Source organism: Aythya fuligula, chromosome 12 (assembly GCF_009819795.1).
Source record: "Aythya fuligula isolate bAytFul2 chromosome 12, bAytFul2.pri, whole genome shotgun sequence".
Classification (NCBI taxonomy): Eukaryota; Metazoa; Chordata; class Aves; order Anseriformes; family Anatidae; genus Aythya; species Aythya fuligula.
In genome coordinates this window covers 18,878,017-18,902,373 of record NC_045570.1, presented here as the reverse complement: position 1 = coordinate 18,902,373, position 24,357 = coordinate 18,878,017, and the positions used below count along the sequence as shown (strand labels likewise).

At 56.5% G+C, this 24,357-nt stretch overlaps 3 protein-coding genes across 3 annotated transcripts; 2 read left to right on the top strand and 1 right to left on the bottom strand.

The window, feature by feature from the left end:
• Positions 1-1,964: 1,964 nt before the first annotated feature.
• EMC8 (ER membrane protein complex subunit 8) lies at positions 1,965-7,910 on the bottom strand. Its single transcript, XM_032195972.1, has 5 exons — positions 7,673-7,910; positions 5,050-5,126; positions 3,653-3,722; positions 3,083-3,177; positions 1,965-2,804 (listed from the first exon to the last, which is right to left on the bottom strand). Exons 1-5 carry the CDS (start codon positions 7,889-7,891, stop codon positions 2,645-2,647), a joined length of 621 nt encoding a protein of 206 aa, XP_032051863.1. The 5' UTR covers positions 7,892-7,910; the 3' UTR covers positions 1,965-2,644.
• Positions 7,911-8,037: 127 nt separating this feature from the next.
• On the top strand, positions 8,038-11,437 carry LOC116493885. The gene is made up of 5 exons (XM_032195516.1): positions 8,038-8,114; positions 8,750-8,829; positions 9,261-9,428; positions 10,371-10,502; positions 11,171-11,437. Exons 2-5 carry the CDS (start codon positions 8,751-8,753, stop codon positions 11,305-11,307), a joined length of 516 nt encoding a protein of 171 aa, XP_032051407.1. The 5' UTR covers positions 8,038-8,114; position 8,750; the 3' UTR covers positions 11,308-11,437.
• A 1,428-nt stretch (positions 11,438-12,865) lies between these two features.
• On the top strand, positions 12,866-22,978 carry LOC116494093 (dual specificity protein phosphatase 22-A-like). The gene is made up of 8 exons (XM_032195796.1): positions 12,866-12,891; positions 13,254-13,329; positions 14,159-14,192; positions 14,581-14,663; positions 16,998-17,047; positions 19,231-19,305; positions 19,780-19,951; positions 22,805-22,978. Exons 2-8 carry the CDS (start codon positions 13,309-13,311, stop codon positions 22,976-22,978), a joined length of 609 nt encoding a protein of 202 aa, XP_032051687.1. The 5' UTR covers positions 12,866-12,891; positions 13,254-13,308.
• The last annotated feature ends 1,379 nt before the right edge of the window (positions 22,979-24,357 follow it).

The following is a 24,357-nucleotide window of genomic DNA, read 5'->3' as shown; positions in this document are numbered from 1 at the left end:
ATTTCTGGGTGCAAATAGCACCGCCAGGCCCCCAGGCTCTCTGGCTGTTCCCTTCTGGGTGTCTGGAGCTGGTCTCTGCGTGGTTTTTGACCCGGCATCCAAATGCTGGAAGCGTCCAGCCTCTCCCTTCTCCCCCTTGTGACCGAAGGATTCAAGGTGGGCACCGTGTGGGTCCAGCAAAGCACAACCAACATCCCCCCACGCAGAAACCCAAGCACTCTGCGCTGCTATTTTCAGACACTTCTGAAATATCGGGGTTTAGAGTAGAAAAAACCACACTGGATGTGATGTCTTTTCGATTGCTTTAGGTCCCATGAATGAGGTAAAGAGCTGGGGGTCGGCTGCCCGGGCAGGTAAACTCTAAATCCCCAAATCTGAGTTAATCAGGGAAGGAAAAAAAAAAAAGTTGACACCTCTGCATGTTGCTAGCTGCTAACCAAACAAAAAGGTGACTCCAGGACACCTTTCCCCAAGCTTTCTTCCCCCAGAAGATTTAAAAGGAGTTACCTTGAGTTCCTCTGAAGGGGCAGCTGATCTGCCAGCCAGCGTTTGTGCCTGCGGGCAGGGTCTGTACAGCAGCAGGAAGAGAAAAAAAACCCCGTTGGCTTCCTCTTTTTTTTGCACGGGAGCCTCTGGGACTCCAGGTGCCTCGCCTTTATGAAATTATTGCTTTTTGTCCAGCCTTCAACGCAAACAGGACAGGTGAGATAAGATCTGAGCGCCGCAGCGCTCGTCCTTCGTGCTTAAAGCTCGCCTGGGCCTTGGCTGGTGGCAAAGGGCTCGCGGGGTCCCATTTAAAAGCAAGAAGATGGAGACAAAGCGTTAAAATCTGCCTCCCTCCCAGCGAGGCGTCCCAATTGTTAGCCACAGGCACGGTTTCCACGTCTGGTTACAGGCTGAGGAATGCATTTGTGGCTCAGGAGTCACCGGCCTGGGCTAAGCGCCTCGCAGGGCTTGGCTAACACCTGGCCCTGCGACAGCTGCCGAGGTGTTGGCACAAAGCACGAGCCCTCTTCCTGCAACAGTTTGCAGTTTGCTCCAAACACCACACTGCTGAAGCAGTTTCCAGGATATAAAGATGTTGATATTTGAAATACAGCCTTGGATGTGTTGTGAGACACACCAAAACGCGCTCCTCTCGCCGCTTGTGAGCTCGATTTGTGTTTTCATGCAGCAAGTGAAAACATTTTCCTTTCCTGCGAGCGCATCTGACTCATGCTTCAGAGGCTGCTGACTGCGTGCCAACGCCTCTGGTAATGCCCAGCACACCTTAGCGGAGTAGGAAGACAAACAAAACTGCTCGGGCCAAACCTTTATCTCCCCCTTGGACATTTCTCTCCCCCTCACCACTTCCAAAATAGGACTTGGACCTTGGGATCTTCATTGTAAAAATATTTTTAGGAAGAAAGAAAAATCTAGAGAATCTAGAATCTCCACCACCAGCTGGTGACTGTTTCCTTCCATTGCAAGCAGCTGGTGGTAAGAAGTGTTAAATGTCTTAATGGATTTGGAGGATAAATATTAAATTCATTGTTAAGTTGTTACAGAAATGCAGTGAAAAGCAGGCAGAGGTAAGGTACAGTGCCTGTGGCGTACCTGATAAAAAATAGTACATATAATAAAAATAACCTAAGAGGAAACAGAGCTACAAAGCTTCCTCATTGACAACTACGCTTATTCTTAGAAATAAATGGAAGTTAGAAAGGCAAAAGCTGGGCTAAGTGCAATCTAGAGTCCTCGACACAGCGTACTCAGACGTACTTGGATATTCACCTTCAAATTTAGGCTTACTTGAATGAATACCACATGAACCAGATGAAAATTAGAGCTGTTTAAAAATAGACAAAAAAAAATCCATAATACGATCATATTTCGTGCTCTTTTTTTGTAGTCTCAAACTGTTTTAGTACTCCCATTCAAAATCATTATTCCATTATTTTTTTTTAAAGCATTATGCAAACATCTGATTTTACTTTGTGTTTAATGTTCTCAGTCAGTAACTGCGGTTGTATGCCTCAGGACAGCAGGAAAATCTTTGTAGCATTTGAAAATGCAGTTTTAACACATTTTCTGTGGCTGTGCCATACAAAACCACTGCAAACCAGGTGACAGGTGCATGGAAAAAGTCATCTTCAGCAGTTTGCACTTGCTGTACTGATACAATGCCATTTCCAAGCCACGAAAAAACCAAAACAAAACAGTTGACCTTAGATTTTGTTTATGTATTTGACCTCAAAATACCCCATCTGAGGACAACACCCATCTTTTGAAAGTTATTCTCAGAAATCTTTTAAAAATCATTCTCTCTAAGGAGTACAAAAGCTTAGTCAAAACTTTTAATATGAACACCGGGGGATAAGCAGAAGTAGTTCTGGTTTTGAAGGAACAGCAACATTCACTACACCGGGGAAGGCATCCACAGGGGCAGCTGTACCTGACGGCGTGCAGCTCTTCTAAGGAATCTCAGGAAAAGGATTCAACAGCTTACGGACACGACACCCTTGGCAACGCGCCGCGCCACTCTTTTAATCAGCCAGCTTTCCACACAAGGTACTGAATATTACTCTATTTACATTCAAAAATATCATTTTTATGTCTTCAGTACATAGTGGGAACGCCCGTAAGTTAGTCAGTAGGAATCCCTCTAACACAGGTGGAGGACGGCTTTGTTGATCTCCGGATTTGTCCAGTCATTCCGGATGTCATCCAGGTGATTATCAAAATCTACAAGTGTTTCGTAGGACTTGCTGTCCAAGAGCGACGCAGCGATCCTCTGGGCTTCGTTCCAATCTTCGCAGAAATCGCTAGGATGGCAAAACAACCGGGAATTAATAATGATCACCAAGAAAACCCCCACCATCTCCTCCGTTTGGGAGGATAAAGCACATTCTCTGCAACGCAGTCGTGGCTAGGAGGCACACGGCTGCCTGGCCTCAGCAGCTGGCTGCTCTCTCCCTCCCTCCCTCCCTCCCTCCCTCTCCTCACCCCTTTTTCTCCCTCCCTCTCACTACAACGCAGGCCTCAAAGCACAAAGCCCTTCTCCTCCCCACCTCAACACAAACAAACGCTGCCGTTTACTCACACGTGTGGGTCTTTGCACCTCCACTTGTTCTCATGGAGCTCGTACACGTGGATGGCCGGTTCTACGCACTCCATCGTGAACTTGGTGTTATCAACCTGGCGTGCGGCAGGAAAACACTCTCGTTAGCCTCCCCGAGTAAAGAGATGAAATTGAAAGCAAGGTTTGACAAACAGGACACCTTAAACTGATTCGTGCACCGGTCTGCTTTCATATGTGGCAGATTCTCTAGGTTTAAGCCACCAACACTCTTTGGCAAGGACACAGTGCTCAATTTGTTTCATGAAAGACAAGGATTTAAGTCACTGGAAGGGGTCCTAAATAGGGAACACGCTAACTGTGCTCAAACCCCATAATCAGAGAAGGTCTCCACTTCCTTTGAGGTGACAGCGAGCTAGCCACAGCCACTTACTGAGAACTACACGGGCCACAAGTCACTGTACCTCTTCCCCAAATTGGGGACAGAGCAAAGTGGTTACTTCGCTACAGGACACTCAGAGCTGCACGTAAGTGGTTAGCCCAGCACCACAGCCCCAATGTCAACAATACAGAGAGGAAAAGAGAGCACTTTACCATGATGAGCGCCGTGTCGTTAAAGCCCTCTGCGATTCTGGAGGCCACCTTTTCAGCCACCTGGTTCGGACTGCAGCGGAAGGTAAAGGGGATTGAGTTATTTGAACCGTGCCGCCTCAGCCTGCAGCAGCAGGAAACGTGCTCGAGGAGCTGTGAGAATTACAGGGCACGCTTCTAAACAGGAACAAGGTATCGAGCTGATGCTCCACTTGATTGAAGGCAGATGGCCAAGAAAGCCTCAGCTCCTCTCTTGCATGTGACCCGAAGCTCAGCTATGCTGAGGCAATGTATTTCTGAGCAGCAAAGTGCTCGCTGCAGGCTGCGTGCAGATTTTGTGACCTCCCACCTCCTTCCACCAGCCCGAGAACCACAGCCTCCTGCGCCCCGACAGGCATTTCAAAAAGAAACTTCATCTGAGCCTGTGTTTGAATTCCCTCACTGGCCAGCTTCTCTACGGAACTGGATAATCTTCTAAAGAAAAGCCTTTACTGTTTCAAAGATGGCAATCTCTACGTGGTGCCAGAGTTATCTTCAACAAATGAAGTCTGGCTTTAAAAGAAACAAGCCCACGACAGTCCTTCAAACCCCGAAGGGAACAAACTGCCTCTTCTCCTTCAAAAACGTCACCAGCAGATCTGCACTTCCCTTGTAAGGAAAGGGCAACGTCGGCATCCCTGCCAGATACCCAAGCAATCCCAAGTGCTAGTTAAAAAATATACTTGAGGCTCCAAGATAGGCATCAGCAAAGTAGCTGGAACGGAGCAGAATGCTTTAAACAAGTTGTTCAGAGTTATTTTAAATGCAATATGACGCGCTCTCATGAGTCCTGATACTGGATTTGTCTGATAGAGGGGCAAATATCTGACACACGCATCTAGAACTAGACTGCAGCTCCACACGAAGTTTATAATAAACACAGCTGTTTGTTTGGTGATTTGAGTTAGCTAGCAGGGGGGGAAGGGAGAAAAGGAGGAGGAAAAAAAAAAAAAAGAAAAGAAAAAAGAGACTATTCCCAGGGAGAATAGTACGTGAAGAGGATCTCTGCTTGACTGACACCCTCTTCCATTTCAAGACTGCACCTCTACCGTGTCAGAAAGTGATTCAGAACAACAACCACAACCGAAACCAGAGACGGTTCAGCAGTTTAGTAAGAATTAGGTCACTCCTAAGACCTTCCAAAAAGATACGGGGAGTTGTTTGGGTTCACGAGATATTCACAGCGCCAGCAGACGCCGGCTATTGCCCTGACAGCCGCAGTTACACCGGCACCACGAGGACAAGAGGGACACAGCTGGCAGGGCAGAGCAGCACGCAGGTTTTCTGCCCGTGATGGCCCTTGGCAGAGCACAAAGCGCGGCGCAAGAGAGCGAGCAGGAGGGAACGTGGCCCCAACACACCTGGCGTCTTTCACGCGCTCGTTCGCCTGGTAGTAGCCAGCGATCACGTAGCTGTTCTCCTTGCACCACGAGTCAATCTGGAAAAGGAATGGGAACAGTTAAGCCTGGGAAAGAAAAAAAAGAAAAAAAACCCACAGAAATAAGGAAATCCCCTATTGGGAGCAACTGGCAAAGACATCTCCGTGTGCACGCAGACAGCTCGATGTACCTGGGCAGAGAAATGAAGCTGAACCTTTGGGGAATGACATAAAATTAACCCATTTCTTGCTCTTTTGCTCCGTTTATCCTAGCCCAAATCTGAGCGACAGGACTGAGCCTGGGAGAGGAGCCCAGGTCCCACCTCTTTGTGGATGTTTTGCAGCGCTTGGGGGCACAGCGTGAGCGTCATTTACCTAATGAGCAAACAAAGCTCCAAGCGAGAGGTAAACCCGTGGGCAGAAAAAAGGTCATGGGCAGAAAAAGGTCACGGCTTTTACCAGTTTTTCAACTCCCTCTGGTGCAAAAAGGCTTTTGCAACCCAAGTGTTTCTCTGAGAGGTCGCCTGCAGCGGCAATTAACCACCAAAGCCCGGGGGAGGATTTGCATGCTTTAAAACCTTCCAGCCCAAACCCAACGCCCTGCTAAAAACACGCCCCAGCTCGGCCACCAGATCAGGGCTTGATAAAGGAGCTGCTGCTGTGCTTCTCTGCCCCGTCCCAGACGTGGCTGTGCTTTGGGAACAGGGACACGAGGGGATTCCTGATAACCCAGCACAGCAACAAGAAGGGAGAAGGCAGCTGGAACTTTCCTGGGCTGTCCCTAGAGAGCGGGCATCAGAAAAACCTCAAGGGCTGCATCAAAATGGATCCAAAAATGCATCCGTGGCATCCTGCAAGTGAAATCAATCGCAGCTTGAGGAATAATTACAGCATTAGGCTGCAGAAACACAAAAGCCACGTAAATAATCCCCCTTCTACGAGGGATGACATGGATTTACGTGGTAAAAAAAAAACTACGTAGCCCTGCTAAAGCTGCGGGCCAACTGCTGTTTCAGTTACAAAGCCATTCAGAGGCTTTTGGACTCTGATTTTAATTGGTAGTGGGGTGAAAGCTTGGCATTAAGGCCAAAAGCCCAGACACTAGCATAAAGCAATAATAATGATGAAGAAATAACAACACTAATAAAGAAACAATTGCTTTAAAAATAAAAAAATAGTCTTAGTTTTTGCTGCCTATTGAAAATGGTCTTAAAAAAACCCCTATGCTTCAGTTCTGAGCTCCCTAAGTGACTTGGGGAGGATAAAAATAAAAGCTCCTGCGTCTGAGGCTGCCCTTACGGACCCCTCGCTGCCGAAGCGCAGCTCGCAGCCTTCAGGAGGTGCCACGGGTCAGTTTGGAAGCAAACACTGTGCTCCGCTGCGTTATTTTCTGATGAAATACAGAGAATTTTGGTCCCTTGTGGTGTTCTGGGATAATTCAGGTCAGAGATGAGGAGGTAAAAGGCCTCGGGATCTTCTCAAATGCTTCCAGGCATCCTAAGAGGCATCAAACGCGCCTGCGGGCTCCAACCTGTCTCAGCAGGTCCTAATGAACGTGGGCAGTGTCGCGGCGTTCCCCATCTTTGCCTTTTTCCACCCAAACCAAGGAGCACTGACACAGCAGCGCCGTTTCTCTGGTCCCGCCATGACCTCAGCTGTAAGCCCAGCGGGTGCAGGTGGCAGGGTTTATTTCCCAAAACACCCCGGGGAACCTCAGCCAAATCCCGCTGCCACCCGGCCGGCCGTAAGTGACCCATCCAGGGGCTGAGAACCCCCCTACACCCTCCTACCCCCCCCTCTGCACCCCCCTACCCCTCCCAACAGCCCAAACAGGGGCTGAGGACCCCCCCAGCAGCTCCCCTTTCCCCCTCAGCACTCCAGTTAAAGGTTTAGCCCCCCCCTACTCTCCCAGCACCCCAGCCAGCAGCTAAGGACCCCCTCCTACACCCCTGTACCCCTTAACAACCCTCTTACCCCCCCCCAGCAGCCCAGCCAGGAGCTAGGGCCCTCCTCCTACTTCCTCCTACCCTCTCTAATAACCCCCTTAGACCCCCAGCAGCCAAACCAGGGGCTGATGCCCCCCTCCTACACCCCCTACCCCCTCAGCAGCCCAACCAGGGCCTGAAATACTCCTTTACGTCCCTTTAACCACCCCCAATCCCCCCATACCAGGCTGAGGGCCCCTTCCTGCGCCCCCCCACCCCCTACATCATCCCCCCAGCACCCCAACAAGTGCCTAAAACCCCCCTTAGCCCCCCCAAAAACCCCCGTACCAGGCTAATGACCCCCTCCTACGCCCCCCTACCCCCTCAGCAACCCAACCAGGGCCTGAAACCCCCCCATAACCCTCCCTTTACCTCCCCCAACCCCCCCCATACCAGGCTAATGACCCCCTCCTACACCCCCCGACCCCCTCAGCAGCCCAACCAGTGCCTGAAACCCCCTTTTAACCCTCCCAACCCCCCCTTTAACCCCCCAAAACCCCCGTACCTGGCTCATGACCCCTTTTTACACCCCCCTACCCACCCCAGCAGCCCAACCAGGCCCTGAAAACCCCCATAACCCCCCTTAAACCCTCCATAATCCCCCCTTTAACCCCTCCCTACCAGGCTGAGGGCCACCTCCAGCATAGGCGCCAGCGCCAGGGTGCCGTGAAAGAGGGGCACGCAGTCGACGAAGAGGGCCGGGCCGGCGGCCTGCTCCCTGGCGGGCCGGGAGGCGGCGGGGGGCGGCCTCTCGGCCACGAGCAGCCCGTTGACGGCGCAGTGCGGGTACTTGGCGCCGTGCAGCACCATCTTGCAGTAGGCCTGCGTGCTCAGCCTCATCCTGACGGGGCGGCCTCCTCCGCCGCCAAGCGCGCCGCCGCCGCCAAGCGCGCCCCGCCGCCGGGTCCGCCGAGCTGTCGTAAAAGGACGTAAAAGGAAAGGAGGAGAGGGGGACGGTTTGGATGGCGCCGTCTCGTTGGTCCTGCGGCCGGCCCGGCGTGCATTGCGCTTCCGGCCTGGCGGCTCCTTCCGGTGGCGGCCCGGCGTAGAGGACGGTCGGCAGGTCGGAGGGGCGGCCGGGCTGGGGGGGGGCCGCGGGCACCGGGAGGGGGCCTGGAAGGGACCGGGGGGGACCGAAAGGGACTGGGGGGACACGGGGAGGTCGTAGGGAGCCGCTCGGAGCCGCCCCGGGTGGGGCCGCCCCGGTGACCGCTTGTGGAGGGGGGGTGGCGTTGGGGGGGGCCTGCGGCTGAGGGGAGTGCTGGGGGGTGACGTCATGTTGGCGTGACGTCACGTTGGGGTGAGGGGGGTGAGGGGTTAAATAGGGGGTCCTCGGGTGGGCTGGGAGGGGGTCAGAGCTCGAATATGGGGTCCTGGGGTGGACCTGGAAGGGGTCAGAGCTTGAATATAGGGCCTTAGGTTATGTTTGGAAGGGGTCAGAGCTCAAACATGGGGTCCTGGAATGGGCGTGGAAGAGATCAGGGCTCAAATACAGGGCATCAATGGAAAACAGGGTGGGAAGGGGCTCGTCCGAGCATCTCCCTGCTAACCAGGAGCATCTGCAGCCTAAAAATGGGCTGCCCCTGAACTGACTCTTCTATAGGCAAATAGAAATGTCTTTTTTGGTTTTATTTCCAATTTCTGTGTTTGCTGACCTCTATTGTCAGTGATTGACCCGCTGTCGTTTTGCCCTGGCAGGATGTTGGCTTCAAGGGCGTTCAGCCTCATCGGGAGAAGGGCCCTTTCCACCTCCATCTGCCTGAGGGCCCACGGGCACGGTAGGTGGCACTGCTCCGTTTTCAGCAAGGACAACAACAGGCAGAACGTAAAACGCAGCCGTTGGGGACCTCACGGCCGAGGAGAGCTCTGTGCCAGCTACGAGCTGGCTCCCAGCAGCACGTGGAGCTGCACAGGGTGCTGTGAGAAGCTATCATCATGCAGGGATCAATATATTTTTTTGGCCTGCTCGCTCTGTGGCATTTCCTGATGGAGGATGGCACCCGCAGCTGGGATGGGGGTAGGGAAGGATGCAGGATGGGCAGGGCTGGCTCCTTGCCCTGATGGAGCAGCGCCTGTGGGGGAGCTTTGTCTTTTCCTTTCTGGGTTGCTTAACTGGCATCGTGTTTTTTTGGGGGTATTGTAACTAGTAAGAGGTGTTTGTGCAGCAGTCAGGAGCTTGATTCTGTGTCTCTCCTGTTCCCGATGGCAGCTGGTGTTGTCAAAGCCGAGGATTTCAGCCTCCCAGCGTACGTCGATCGCCGCGATGTTCCCCTGCCTGAGGCGGCCTTTGTCAAGCAGCTCTCTGCTCAGCAGAAGGCGCTGAAGGAGAAGGAAAAGGCATCCTGGACCGCTCTGTCTGTCGATGAGAAAGTCGAACGTGAGTCCTGAAATCACCTCGCAGCCAGCAGTGCTGGGGCTGAACCTGCTGCACCTTCCTGCTGGCTCCCTCCCAGACAGCCCCAGCACGGCTCGAGGCCACTCTGCTCAGCGCCTTTGTGGTCAGGCTGCAGCCACGGCAGAGCTGTGTTAATTTTGTGCTAATTAACCTGGTGTGGATGCGGGTGGAGATGAGTGGTAGGTGCAGCAGGTGTTCTAATTACACCTCTTGGTATCTGGAAGGTGCCTCGGGGCACGTGGTGCCTTTCACATGAGGAACTTAGCGGTAATTCAAGCTCAGCAGCCTCTTCCCTTTCCTCCAAAAATACCCAGCTGGTCCTTTATTGCAATCTGTTACCAACAGGCCAAAAAAAAAATCCCTCTTCTTGGTAACAAGATGTAATCCTATTAGTCAAGCTGAATAAAAGGAACCCCGTGTGCTCTAATGCAGGACCTGTGAGCAGCGCAGTGCCCACCTGCGGCAGACAGGAGGTGTAAAACCCTCAGGCGTTCATAAACACTTTGTAAATCTGATGCTGCTCTGAACTCCAAAGCCTTTTAAACACACAATTCCTGCTCAAACTGTTAGAGTTAGGGAGCTGTGTGGTAAATGGTCGTACTGGGAATTGCAGGCAGGGAAGGAAATTTGTTTCTTCTTCCTCTTTGCCTCTTATGCAACCTTTGTACAACTGCACGGTCGTTTACAAAGCGAGACCAACACTGTCTTTGCTCACGAGAAGCACAGAAATGATGTGAAATACAGCTCCTTTATTTTGGCACTTGATCTTTGCATGGAAGAGGCCAGCTAATTCCAAAGTTATTCCAACATCCCTTCCATTTCAGACCGCTTTAGGCCTTGGTCACCTCCCTCTAGCAGGCGTGGTGTTGCCTGCAAGTTGCAGGAAAAGTAAAAAATAAACAATTTGCTTCGTTTTTTCCTCAGTGTACCGCATCAAATTCAACGAGAGCTACGCAGAAATGAACAAAGGAACAAACGAATGGAAGACCGTCCTCGGGGGAGTGCTGTTCTTTCTTGGCCTAACTGGTGTCATCCTCATCTGGCAGAAAATTTACAGTAAGTGGGCGCTGAGGGGTGTTCCCCGTCACGATTTGTGAGCTCAGTTGGCATCTGAGGAAGGAAACTTGCCATAAATGGGTTCAGGGTTTCAAAACGGTGTGTGGAACGGGAGCTTCTATTTGGTAGCCTTGGAAAACTCAGCTCTGGGGTTGTGACCGGATGGATACAGGTGGGTACGGAGTGAAAATGTTCAGCAAATCGACTCGTGGAGAGTTAAATCTCATGGAGGGAGCTTTGGGGGAAAGGGAGGGGAAAGAGTAGCGATAAATTAACAATCCCAGACCTTCCCTCTCTGTGAAACCCGCTGTTGCACGAGCTTATTGCCTTTCTGGCTATAAACATTTGGGTTTCTGCCACGTTTGGCTTCCCTCCCAGCCAAAGGTCCCGCCGCAAGGGAGCCCCCCAGCGGCTTGGGGCAGCGCACGAGGTCGGGGGGGGCCCAGCCAAATTTAGGAGGAGGCTCTTGGTACAAACAGAGAACCGAGGTGGGAATCTGCTGAGCTGAAAGCTTCAAAAATTGAACTTGGGGAGCTTTGCTTTGATGGGTGATGGCGTGCACGTGGTCAGAATTGATTGCTTTTTGGGGGGAAAAAGCATTTTGTTAGCAAAACGTGTCCCCCCATCGCCCACTGGCTCAGCTTGTCTCTGTTCCTCCCCCGTGGCAGTGTACGGCCCTATTCCGCACACCTTCTCCGACGAGTGGGTGTCCATGCAGACGAAGAGAATGTTGGACATGCGAATTAACCCCGTGGAGGGCATTTCCTCCCAGTGGGATTTCGAGAAGAACGAGTGGAAGAAGTGAGGCGACTTCAGTGGAACCTGCTCTGCTTGAACATGAAATGATTCCATCACCTGCGTGTGACCTCGTTGCTCATGTACTGGAACAACCTCTCCACCTAAATAGATGATAATAAACCTCTGGTTAACTTGAAGGTTTCCTTTTTATTGACCTGCGGGTGCCTTTGGGATGGGAATTTGTAGAGCAGCGTGAGGGGGAAGGGTTTTTCCAGGCAGTCCTGTCGTGGCTGATGTGTAGGGAGCGTTAATTGGTAAAAGGGAATGAAACACTCGTGTTACTTGGGGGAGATGAGTAAGGTGACAGTCAGTTTGCTTCAAACACAACACTTTTCATTGAAAACGCTTCAGATTGTCAGAATTCAAGCAGCAAAAATCTCACCCAGCTCTGCAGGGGGATGGTGCTGAGCCTTCAGCCCAGGCGCTGCTTTTCTGGGGCAGGAATAGGTTCCTGGGAGGAGCGCTGCCTTTTCCCCCACCTCTTTAAGGGCATGATTCTGGGATCCAGCCAGGAGTCGCGCTGCAGAGGCCCAAGCTACGTGTAAGGCAAGTGGATCCCAGCTCCGTGTCCCATAACAGCCCCAAAAATAGCTCGGCAGAGCTCCGCGAGGCAGCGGGGTGGATCAGAGCAGGGCACGTGGTGGGGATATTCCACTTCTCCCTGCGAAGGGAGCCTGGTTCTGTGTTTTTTTTTTTTCTCCACCACTTTTCCAGCTGCGGCTGAGGGCAGGGACACAAACGCCACCCTTTGTGGGAACAGCCCAGGCCTTTTACTGAACGCAGAGCGAGCCCTGCTCTAGAGCTCAGACACAGCTTGGTGTTTTCGGGGCCTGAGCCACAAAGCCTGGTGCCTCTGCTCTGCCTGGGGCTGCCAAATTTCACAGAATCACAGAATCTCTCCCCCTGGGGCTCCCCACAACGCGTGGCCTGGCTTCCTGCAGGCAGGCTCCTGCATTTGGCTTTAAAGCCACCTCCAGAGATCAAAGCCATTAAAAGGAGCCCTGGCTTCCATCTCCTCGGGTCCTGGTCACCGGGCTGAATGGGTTTCCACCCCTTTAGCTGCTGTGGGGGCAGTTTGAGGATCTCCAACACCTCTGCTGGCCTGAGGGGCTGGCTCTGGAGGAGGGGGGATTCAGCAGGGGCAACGGTGACCACAGGGGTTTTGCTCTGTGAGCACTTTGCTCCTTTCCTTTCCTTTCCTTTCCTTTCCTTTCCTTTCCTTTCCTTTCCTTTCCTTTCCTTTCCTTTCCTTTCCTTTCCTTTCCTTTCCTTTCCTTTCCTTTCCTTTCCTTTCCTTTCCTTTCCTTTCCTTTCCTTTCCTTTCCTTTCCTTTCCTTTCCTTTCCTTTCCTTTCCTTTCCTTTCCTTTCCATTCCATTTTTTTTTTCCCTTCTTTATATAGCCTCTGGCAGGCCAACAGCATCGATCTGGGAGGCTGGGCTGCTGGATAAATCGTTGAGGAGTGATGTTTGGAAGCGTGTGCCGGGGTTACGAGCTCTACAGCTCTCCCCACCTCCCTTGCTGCAAGGAGGGGGAGATGGGCTCGTCCCTGCTGCTGCTCCAGCAGCCTGCCACGCTCTGTTTTTTTTGAGGTAAGTGCCTCATTCTGCAATTTTTATTCCCATTCCTGCGACTGGGAGGAATTAGCCTGACTGGGAGAGTCACTCACCGCTTGCATCAGCTTGCAGCATCCCAGGCGTCCTCTTCTTCCCTCTCCCCAAAACACCGAGCCTCTGCAAAAGCCCTGGCGAGCCGGGGAGTCCGGAAGGGAAACCTGAGCCTCGCCACGGCCACGGGTCCTTATTTTGTCCTCCCCTGCCCTACAGCAGCCGCTGGCCCCGATCCCTTCGCCCAGCAGCGCGGTGGCGAGGAGCTGGAGCAGCTCTCAGTGGGCTGAGCTCGGTGGGGCTCCCCGTGCTCCCCTCACCTGGCATTTTGGGGTGTTTATTTGCAGATAGCCCTGGATACCGAGAGGCCGCCCGAGTCCTGAACCCGGGGAGAGAAAAACCATGGGGAGCGGGATGAGCAAGGTACTGGGGGGACTGGGAGGTACTGGGCCCTTCTGCTTTATCGGGGGATGCCACCGTGGTGCCCTAAACACATCCATTTCCACCTTCCCTTATCGCCCTTAAAACTTCAAGCACTTAAAGGGAATTCTCCCCACCCTCTTTAAAGCACCGACCCTGTTTTATATCCCAGCGGTGAGCTCGGTGCCTCGGGGTGCCTAAAAAGCAGCAGCTGGCTTTGATGCTTGTCCTGTGGGTGGGAACTCCACGGCATTAAAATCCTTGGGGCTGCCGGGGGTCCCAGGGGGTGTGCAGGGGGAATATTCCTCCCCTGGTCACCTCCTGGATGTATCCGTGCCCGGCTGCAGGGTGCTGTGAATGGGCAAAGGGGGGTTTTAGCTGGTGCTTGGTGCTCAGGGCCGGTGGAGAGGATCAAATTCTGTTTGTGCCCTTAAATAGCTGCTCGCGGTGTGCCTCGCCTGGTATAAAATTAAACTCTGGGACAGCAGCGCTGCAGCACGCGGGATAAATGTAATTTGTAAACCGTGGCAGAGAGCTGGGGACAAAATCAGCGTACCCGAAGGCACTTACTGCAACATCTCGGCCAGAAAATAACCACAAATAGCCCGTGCTTTTGCCCCGTCTGTCCCCAGCTGGTGGAGGCAACCTTTGGAACCATTTGCAGGAAGAGGTTGCCATAGAAAAGCGAACCACAGCCCGCTCCCGGGGTGATGGGGTCCCTGCTGGAGCTGGTTTGGGACGAGCATTTGGGGTTTAGGGCCTCGGGAAGTAAAAATACGGTGTGGCATGTGGAGGGCCAGCTCTGCTCCCTGTCCCCTTTGTCTCCTCGCAGGTGGTGACGGGTCTCTACCTGGGGAACATCCGCGGTGAGTGCGCAGCCCCCTGAGCGCCAGCTGCCCCCGGGGCACGGGAAGGGGACACTTGTGGGGTCCCCACAGCCAAACGATGAGGACCCCACTGGCTGGAAGCCTCCCCTGTGTTTCAAATGGCTTGGCTTGGAAAAGACCTTAAAAATCGTTCAGTTTCAACCCCAGAGAGGGTTTTGCCAGGACAATATTTACAGCAGGGCTGACACCTGGCTTGGGTTCCACCCTGCTCCAGGGTTAGGGCCATCCTGGGAGCTCTGTGCCACCCATTTTGGGTATTTTTCACCCAAGCCTGGCCTCCATGCATCACCCGGGGATGAGGACGATGGCTGTGGGCTGTGGTGAGGGCTCGGGAGGGCCACCTCTCACACCCCGCTCCTGCTTCCAGACTCAGAGGATGCGGCCAGCCTGCGGAGGCACGGGGTGACACACGTCCTCTCCGTGCACACCGGAGCCAAGCCGGTGCTGGAGGTGAGTCTGGGGGCTCGGGGGGGCTGCGTGGCGAGGCCGGGACGCGGTGCCAGCTGGTGCCAAGGGGACGCGTGCCCACCGCCTGCTGCACGGCGAGGGGATGGAGACGCTGCCTTGGCACCGAGCGGTGCCAAATTGCGCCCAGCGCTGGGAGCGGGGGGGCTGAGGACCACGGCTGCTTCCTGGCAGGATTTTTTGGGAAAAAAATCCAGCTGGAGGCAGGGGGTGCCCGGCCCCGTGGTGCTGCCGTGGGCAGGGGCCACGAGAGGGCAGCGGTGCCCCGCGCACGGCAGCGCCGGGGCCGCATCCAGCCCCGGCAGCGCAGGATGGGGATTTTGGGGAGCCCCCGGGGCTTGTTGTGCTCCCCCCTGCCCCGGGGCAGCCTGTGCAGCCCGTGGGGACCTTCCTCGATCCTGGGCTCCCACCCCACGCACTCTTTTTTTGGTGCTGCTGTGCTTCTGGGGTCGGGTTTGGGGCTGAGAAATGAGGATCCCTAAAAGCACAGCGGTGGCAGTCCTGTCCCCGAGGTCCTGGTGGCACCCCTGGGTGCCTCCACCCACTGTGGTCCTGCAGGCAGGGCAGGTGAAAGGGTCTGAGAGGGGAAACTGAGGCAGAGGGGGATGTGGGGTGGGTGTGGGGTGCTCGGCCGGGGCTGTGCGTGTGGGTGAGCTGGTGCACACACGAGGATGAGAGACCTTGGGGGCTTTGTTGCTCTTCTTGGTGTGGATCTGCGCGGTGTGCAGCTGGAGCTGAGCTCCGTCCTGGCCCCGAAATCCTACAGCAGGCAACGGGGATGGCTGGGATCCCACTTTCCTGGGACCCCACTCTGTTGGGACCACCGAGGACCAGTGCTGCCCGTCTCTGCCAGGCAGCCCCAGCTCGAAACAACACCTCGAGGCGTTGGGTAACGGGGAGAGGAGAAGGAAGATGCACCAAATGGGGGGCAGGGGAACGGCCGGCTCGGGGTCGGGCGGTGCAGCTGGAGCTGCTGGGGCTCCGGGCACGGCCAGGCGGGCAGCAAACCGCACGGGCAGCGGGGCTGGAGGAAAGGGGAACAGGAAAAGCATGGTGGGTTGAGCAATGTGTCAATCACGGCCCCCGGCCGGGGACCGCAAACCCCAGCGCTGTTCCCAGGCATGCAGCACGGCTCCCCTCCCCGCGCCGGGATGGATGGGGGGCACCCGGGGGCCCGTGGGGAAAGGGGAAAACTGCTGGGAGCCCGGGTGGGCTCTGTCTGCGTGGCTTGGCATGGTGGCTTTCCCCAGCACGGTGGCTTTCCTGGTGCAGTGGCTTTCCTCACCTCCCCAGGTGCCGGGAAGCCGCAGCCCGTGGTGGCTCATCCCGTGAAATCTGCTGCCAGCTGCACCACGGCTCCTTTTCTCCTTCCCCTGTGTGCCGGAGGGCCGTGGTTTGCCCAGGGATGAGGAACCCAGCTGGCACGCCACGGGGAAGGGCCGGGCACACGGGTGGCCCCTCGGCTTCATCCCACAGGGGTGAGCGCAGGAAGGGTGTTGGGATGGAGGGGGGATGCTCGGAAAAGCCCCCGCACGCTTCTCCTCACAACGTGGGTCTTTCCAGCCTGGGAATGTCCCCACCATGGCCGTGCCTGTCCCGTTCTACCTTTCTCTCCTTCCCTTTGCTAATTCCCTTGGGTAATCAGCTTTTTTCCAGCCTTCTCCTTTGGCCTGGGCTGGGGGGAAGCGAGGGCGGCCTCGGGTCGCGGCGACATGAGGATGGGGATGGGGCAACCCCTGGCGTGTCGGTGCTGGGCTGTGCCAGCCCCATCTGGCAGGATTCCCACCCGTTTTGCTAAGAAAAATAAAAAAAAATTAAAAAAAAGCAAAACTCAGATGAAAAGGGGCTAATTTTAGCTCAGAACAGGATCAAGGAAGCGACGTTTTCAAGCAAGCTGACCTCCAGCGACGTGCGGCGGGGTGATTTATGGTGTATTAAAAGGGACCAGGAGGAAATAACTCATTGATGAGGGTGACCTCATGAGTGCGTGCTCGCACACGTTGTCCTGTTGTCCTTAGCAGCCACCGGAGAGGGGACAGGGACAGGGCTGGGACCTGGGGAGGCTCCAGGGCATCGCTGCAGCACCCTTGGGTGCCTCTGAAATGTGGCTGGGTCCGGCCTGGTTCCTACCTGAAATTACGGGGAAGAGCTGGGGAAATCCTGCCTCTGAAAAATCCTGCCTCTTGAAAATCCCATTTTAAGCGGTTTTACCCCTAGAGTCACCTACTCCAAGCCTCACGTAAAAAAAAGAAAAGAGAAAATGGAGGAGGTTGCGGCTCTCCACGGGGTTTCATTGCCCTCACTGCCTTTTCATTGCAGGACATGACCTACCTCTGCATCTCGGCCTCGGATTCATCCAGCCAGAACCTGTAAGTCCCCGGCACCCCCCTTTGCCTCCCAGGGTGGCGTTTTGGGAGCTGTTGGTCAATAAAAGCCCAAATTCTGCACGGTGTGTGCTCGGGTCGGTCACACTGCCAGCATTTTGCTGGTGCTGAGCCTGGTGAAAGCCACAGCTCGTTCTCAGGCACTGAGTGGTGTGTGTAGGGGCTGAATCTGAGTCTCAGAGTGTTCACAGTACAGTTAATTTTCCATCAAAAATCAGAATTATTTTGTTAGGTGGGGCTTGAAATTGGAGCATGCTTCGCTGGCGTGGAAAGGCAACGATTCGTATCAATTACACAGTGACTTGTGTCGCTCTCCCAGGTATTTTCCTTGGGAGAGAAATGAAATTTTGATTAAAATGAGTATTTCCCCCATCCAACACGTAACTCCTTTAAGGATGATCTCAAGAAGCGGTGACGCTGGGGCCGTGCTGGCTGCAGGCACTGCGTGCTGCCCGCTTGGGGCAACGGGCACCCGAGAACCACCCGCTGCAACCAGAAAACGGGCGATTTGGGGGATTTTTTCTTACCAACCCACCCCTAAAAGGCCAAAAGGTCCCCGTGCCGTGGCCCCGTTCGTGGAGGTGCTGCTTTCCCAGCGCCGCGTGCAGGATTCTGCTTGCTCACGCTGCCGCTGAGCAGAAAGAGAAGCTTTACAAGAAAGCCCTGCCTCAGCAAGAACACGGGGGCTGGGGTTATTTTATTTTATTTTTTTATTTTTTTCCCCTCTCCTCGCTTCACATTTGCGGCGTGTCTCCTGAAAGGGGACGAGGCCGGGGGCCGGAAGGAAGGCTTATTCAGGGAACTATTTTCTGCTCCTCGCTTTGCGCCGGGGGTTTCACAACCCCGGGGAGCCTGGCGGCCCGCGGGGCAGCTGCTCGTGACTCGGGGCTCGGCCTTCCCAGTCCCGTGGGCTGTGGGACCAGTGGGAGCTCTCAGCTGGGGGACCAGTTTGGGAAGAGCCGCCCCCCCCCCAGGAGAGGGTGGTGAGGGTGGGAGGGGGTGGCTGAGTGCGGGGAGGGTGTGCCCAGCACCAAGCGGGTCCCGGCCAAGGGATGAAGAAGAGGACTGGGATTTGGGGCTGTGTGGGTTGAGCAGGCGGTGCTGGCACGCCCTGGCTGCTCTGTGAGGATGAATAGGATGAGGAGAACCCCCCTGGGACACACTTTGGGGCAATAAAAGCCCCCCAGGAGGTGCTTCACTGCCTGCGGGGGTGCAGGGGGAGGCGCATCCATAGCCCACAGCGAGCGGTGGATTTGACACCTCCCTCCAGGGCCGAGAAATTAAACATTTTTCTTATAACCACAGCTTCAGAGAATCCCCCGGGTCTCCTCCTGCTGGGTCTCGGGCAGCAGAAACCCCTGCTATTTTTGGGTACGTCCTGGGTTGGCTTCTTAGAAGGCACCCGAGCCCTGCGCTTCCAGGGAAGGGCCGCGAGCATCCCCGGCGGGCAGGCAGAAGGCAGGGGGGGAGTTTTTGGAGGGTTCTGCCTCGCTCCGAGGGGGTCTCAGGAGGATGCCACGGGGGCGAGAGGCGAGCCTCTGAGCTTCTGAGAAAGCAGGAAGGCTGCGTGGGCGCTGCCCCGGCCCCGTCACGCGGAGGCAGCAGAGGAAGTCCAGGACCCAGCACCCACGGCGGGGCTGACCGGGACCCCGGGGCTTGGTGCGAGCAGGATTTGTTGCAGATTTGTGTCAGGAGCCCAACCAGCAGCTCCGTGGGCTCTGTCCGAGGTGCTCTCTGTCCTCAGAGACAGAGAATTGCACCCACCTTTAAATCTGTGTATAAAGAGTGATTTTAACCCGTTTTCCATCTCTGGGTCTTTCAGGAACGCAGGTTTCAGGAACGCGCCTCTCCCCTGCAGGGTGGTTTTAGCGCTGGGGTGTGCGTCCCGTGGGTGCCAAGGGGGGGACTTGGCCCTGCAGGCAGAGCCGCCAGGTCCTCCCCGGGCTGGCTGAGCTGCTGGCATCACCCTGCTCCATCCCAGTGCCTCGGGAAGCAGGAAATCCCCCCAAAAAAGCCTCTCAGGCCTTTTCCTTCCTGGCTGCTGAAGACGGGTCCCTTCCTCTGGCGGGGGAACCCTGCTGTGGCTCCCACCCTGCGCCGGCCCCAGGGAAATCCTGGGGAGGACTGTGGCTGCTGCCAGCCTCACTCTGCTGCCTCTCTCCCCGCAGGATGCAGCATTTCAAGGAGTGCATCAAGTTCATCCACGAGTGCCGGCTCCACGGGGGAGGCTGCCTCGTCCACTGGTGAGAGCCTCCAAACGGCCTCGAGGCCCCGCTTTTGGGGGAAAAGGGTCTCTGCCGGGGGAGGTGCAGGAGGGAGGGAGGGTCCCCGGTGCTCGCGGGGGCTGCGCAAGGGTTGTGGGGCCGGGAGGTTTTGGTGGGATCCCAAAAAGCATCCTGGGTGTGGAGCATCACTCGTGGTGGGGAGGGAAAGGAGATGAGGAACGGTGTTAGGGCAATGCTGGGTACGGTCCGTGCCCCAAAATCTCCATCCAGAGAGATGGGCAGGGCAGGGGACACGGGGATGTGGCCTGCCTGGGGCCACCAGATGCCCCGGGCACCTCCAGTGCCACCATGCCCGTGTGCCTCCATCCCCTACCCACAGCCGGGCAAGCATCCCCGGCCCTGCGAGGAGCCACCCCATGGGCATCCCTCATCGTGGGGCTCCCGTGGTGGTGGGGACACCTCCTCCTGACACCTCTCCACCGCCCCTGGCAGCCTGGCCGGGGTCTCGCGCAGCACCACGGTGCTGGTGGCTTACCTGATGACGGTGACCGAGCTGGGCTGGGAGCGCTGCCTGGCCGCCACCAGGGCCGCCCGCTCCTACGCCAGCCCCAACCCTGGCTTCCAGCAGCAGCTGCGGGACTACGAGAGCACCCTGCTGGATGAGGTGGGGTCCCCCTCGCTCCAGCCTCGTGCCAAAGGCCGGGCTCGGCAGCTGGAGCTCCCCTCGTGTGCTTTGCAAATAACCGCGGCTGCTTTGCCTGCGTGCTATTTATTACCTGCGGGGTTTGTTTTTGCATGCATGCAAAATGAAAAAGCGCCCAGGCATTATGTGAGCGTGCTGGAAGAAGCTGCTGAAAGCCCCGGTGCTCTTGTTTTATTCAGGGTTTTGCTAGGGCATGGTGGAGGTGGAGCTGAGCTGGCACCGGGGGCGCACGGGGCAGGGGGCAGGAGATGGGGGGAGGCTCCTGCAAACCTTGGGGTGCCTTGGGCGTCCTGGGATGCGGCTGGGCATCCTCTGACAGCCTGCCCCCTGCTTTCCGAAGCAGCTGAGAGATGGAGACGTCAAAGGGGTGATTAAAAAGTTCTCTCTCCTACCCCAAACGAAGCACGTCATCGGGATTTAGCGCAGCAGCACCCTACAGGGTGGCAAAACCCCGATGTCCCCGTCTGCTGCAGCCCAGGGCCACCACACGAGGACGAGGAGCGTCTGGAGGGGATTTCTCTCCCCTCCTCCCAGGCCGGACAGCATGTGACAGTGGCCCAAGTGTCAGCCCCTTCCTGGCGCTATCACATGAGGGACGTGGCCCTGCGGGGCTGTCACCGCCTTGCAAAAAAACGCCCCGTGGAGGGGGGAGAGTGGTCCAGGGCATTGCAAAACCCCCGGTGCTGGAGATTCCCTGCAGGGCTTCCCCCGGCCGGGCCAACGCTCCCCAACCCTGCCCTGGCCACGTCCCAGTGCCCGCTGTGACACGGGGCTCGCCGTGCCCCTGGGGGCTCCTCCTGGCCACTTATTCCTCCTGCCCACCAACATTTGGGTGGCCTCAGCAAACACCCCTTGCCCTTCCCCTCCCCTTAGAGGTCACGTTTTCTTCGGGCTTGTTTTTTTTTTGACTTGAAGTTTTGCTGCGGGCTTTGCAAACGCTTCCTGGGAAGCACCGGCAGCCGCGTCAGGCTGTGCGTTGGTGAGACGCAGGGTTTAAAAAATGGCATTTGCCTTGCAAGGGCTCCTTTTTTATTTATTTATTTATTTATTTATTTTGAAAAAGGCTGTGTTCCCTGTGATGGCTTCATCTGGGGTGGCCGAAGCTGGGCACTCTCGCACTGCCCAGCCCCAGCTGGGTTTCAGCAAAGGGAAGCGCCAGGATTTTAGTGGTGTGGATAGGAGAGAGGGCACGGAGCTGTCCCCCTGCCCCAGGGTGTCCCCAGGTGCTCGTGGGCCACCACGGGGCTGCCTCCCAGCTGGGCTGGGTGCTCCTGGCCCCGAGCAGGGTGGGTTTGGGGTTTGTGGTTGGTGCTGGATGGGTGCTGAAAGCCAGCACCTGGCGGATGCGTGCCCCTCCCCGCTGTGCCACAGGCACCAAGGCACCACACTATCCCCGTGGGCACCCAGCGGCTGTCCCAGTGGTTGTAGGGCGAGCAGGCAGCTCCAGGCACTGGCCAGGAGGAGGAGGAATCCAGTCCGGCCTCTGGGATATCCGCCCTGGGAAGCACTGAGGTTCCCAGCCACTGTTTTTTAGCAAGGAAATCGTCTCTGGCCCCCACCCCGAGCAGCACCGGGGCTTCCTGCCCCCGGCACGCAGCTGCCGGTGAGTCCCGCCGGCGGGGTGAGTGGATTTGGGAACTCCAGGCATTCCCACTGGAAATCCCCCTGCCCGAGCTGATTTTCCCCAGCTGTAGGAGTGGCGAAGCCACCGGGGTTGCTCTCAGGCTTTCTCCTGTCTTTCCCCCGATCCCAGGAAGCCGGAGCTGTTTGGGGGGCACCTCGTCTGGAGGCACCAAGGCCGGGGCACGTGGGAGCTGCCAGCCCCAAAAAACAAGGATGTTTTAACAGCCCCCTGAAGCTGACGCCTGTCCCAGTGCTCCCAGCTATTGAATGCCGGCCCTTGCTGGCGGCACCCATGGGTGCTGCCGGGGGCCGGACACTCCACCCTTTTCCCCCTGCAGCTTTCCCGTCCCTGGCCGCTCGCTCCTTGCGCTTTGCAGAGCGTTTCGCACCGCTGGGCACAAACCAGCCCTCTCTGGCCGCTCCTCCCCGTGCGCCCTGCTGGCTGGGTGCCTGCTGGCCTGGTCCCCGCTCCTTTGCCATGCCCTGAAGCCGTTCCCAGGCACGGGGCGGCAGGCGCAGCGGCTCCAGCTGAGCTGCCCTCCCCTGCCCACGCTTCTGGGCAGGGATCCCGCAGCTCCGTGCCGCGGCGGTGTCGGGAAGCCTCTCCATGGGGCCATCTCCTGCTCCGAAGCCGCCTCCGGATCTCCGCCGGGTGCCAGCTGGCCCCAAGCCACCCGGACGCCAGCGCAGCCTCTGCGGGGACGGGAGAAGGGCTGAGATGAGCAAAGCGCTCTGCAAACAGCCCGGCTCAGCCTGCAAGAGCCGACCTGCCCGCGGCGTTTGGGGCCGCGAGGCCGGCCTGTCCCAGCAGGGAGAAAGCGTGGGGACGCTTTGCTTCTGGTAACTCAGCCCCACGAGGAGCTGAGCAGCTTCCTGGCAAGGGAAAGTGAATGAAGCTGCTGGAGGCTGCACCACGGGGGAAAAAAACAGGGCTGCTGCCAGCTCTGTGGGTCTGGGGTGCTCCGAGGGGCTGGCTGGTGTTCATGTAGGGTTTGCTGTAGGGGTCGCATGTTTCATATGATGTGTGCACACTGCATGGCGTGGCTGCTCCTGCCAAACAGGGACTGGGTCTGTGGCCACCCCGTGTCCTGGTTGGGATGCCCTGCCTTGATTTAGGGCTTTGCACCACACTGGAGGGGTCCGGCACAGCCCCCGGTGACCCTGACCCCTCACCTGGCTCTGTCCCAGCAGTACCGCGCCTGGATCCGCCGGGACTACGGCAGGAACCCCTTCAAGGACCAGGAGGAGCTGCAGCGCCTGCTGGCCCTACAGGAGCAGGGGGAGCACAGGGAGAGCTCCTGGGCCGCCCCCCTGACACCCACCCCTCCGCTGCCCCCCAGCCGAAGCCGACGGATGAGCAGCTGAGCTCAAATGTTGGATCTGGGGCTGGCAAAATTCGGGATCCACCTTGCCAGACACTCGTTTTGGGGCTCGCAGCGCCACGGTGAGCCCAGCTGGAGGGCTGGAGCCGGGGGGGAGCAGGACTTGCAGCCCCCCCTTTGGCTGCTGGCTCCATCCTGAGGGATTGGTGGCATTGCCCCGAGCTGAACCCATGGGAATAGGGAAAACTGCATCGGGCTCCGTGCTGGAAAAGCATTCACATTTCCAAAACGTGGGCTCCCCGCCTGCTTTTGCCAGGGGAGCAGCCCCACGGGGGGGCCGTGCGGGGCTGGAGCTGCTCCACTTGGCCTCGTGTCCACTGGTCCCAATGCACAGGAGGAATAAATCATTCCCAAACCAAACTGTTCCCGTTCACCCTGAATTAATCCCTTTCCAGGGTCCTTTTCGCCCCAAGAGGACCCGGTCCTTTATTTGCTGTGGATTTCCAGCCGTCCCCCCTCCGTCCATCGACACAGACGCTCTGTGTCCCAGCAGTCCTAAACACTGGATTTTATTTTTTTTTCTATAATTCCTTTGCTCAGCTTCTTAAAAAATCGGTTCTGCGAAAAAAAAAAAAGAAAAAAAAAAAAAAGAAAAAAAAAGCGTTTCAAATATTTCCGGGAATTCCCTTAATGACAAATTCTGGGTACTGGAGTCTCCAAGGGTGACAACGTCGGGGACAACTTGCCAAGCTCGTCCGAAAAAGGAGGCTGATTAAAGCCAGGGATGGATCGACACGGCCGCTGCGCCCTGATTTCCATTTTCTCCATGAAAACCACCAGAAAAAAATTCCAAATTTTGAAGAGCTGCTGCTCAGCCATAGCACGCGGGGTCCTGGGAGAAGAATTATGATTTTTTTTCCCTATTTTTTCAGGTAGAGGACAGGGCTCCTTTGCTGCCTGGTGCCCTAGAGCTGCCATGGTTTGTAGGGGGGGGCAGGTGGGGAGCTGAGCAGACCTTGCAGGTATCGCCTCCAGCGCCTCGGCTGTCATTTTAGGAAGCCGAAAAATGGAACCGGGGCGCAGGAAAACGAGAAGAAAGCCGCTTTCTGGTGTCAATAGGAAGTCATCGGAGATGTGAGATAAGCAGAGATTAGAGGTGCAGGAGGTGAGATAACCTCCCAGCCGGCACTGCGTGCGGCCGCTCCAGCAGCCGCCCCGTGAGTCCCACCCACCCCAAAAACACCCCGGGACCCCAGCATTTCCCCCAAAATCGCCCCGAGCTTTGGGAACCGCGGGGGAAACCCCATTAACTGCAGCAGGGCTGTCCCGGCGGGGGGGGGGGTATCGCATCTCCTGCACCCGGGCCGTGCCACGACCACCACCCCCCAGCTGACCCCAAACCCCCTGACCCCGGTGACCCCT

Coding starts and splice junctions, on each gene's coding strand:
- EMC8 (XM_032195972.1), bottom strand. CDS start 7,891: ATGAGGCTGAGCACGCAGGCCTACTGCAAGATGGTGCTGCACGGCGCC. Junction 3,723..5,049: donor GAGCGCGTGAAAGACGCCAG/GTGTGTTGGGGC, acceptor CTTCCGCTGCAG/TCCGAACCAGGTGGCTGAAA. Junction 3,178..3,652: donor ACGACACGGCGCTCATCATG/GTAAAGTGCTCT, acceptor GCCGCACGCCAG/GTTGATAACACCAAGTTCAC.
- LOC116493885 (XM_032195516.1), top strand. CDS start 8,751: ATGTTGGCTTCAAGGGCGTTCAGCCTCATCGGGAGAAGGGCCCTTTCC. Junction 8,830..9,260: donor CCTGAGGGCCCACGGGCACG/GTAGGTGGCACT, acceptor TCCCGATGGCAG/CTGGTGTTGTCAAAGCCGAG. Junction 10,503..11,170: donor CATCTGGCAGAAAATTTACA/GTAAGTGGGCGC, acceptor CCCCCGTGGCAG/TGTACGGCCCTATTCCGCAC.
- LOC116494093 (XM_032195796.1), top strand. CDS start 13,309: ATGGGGAGCGGGATGAGCAAG. Junction 14,664..16,997: donor GAGCCAAGCCGGTGCTGGAG/GTGAGTCTGGGG, acceptor TTTTCATTGCAG/GACATGACCTACCTCTGCAT. Junction 19,306..19,779: donor GGAGGCTGCCTCGTCCACTG/GTGAGAGCCTCC, acceptor CGCCCCTGGCAG/CCTGGCCGGGGTCTCGCGCA.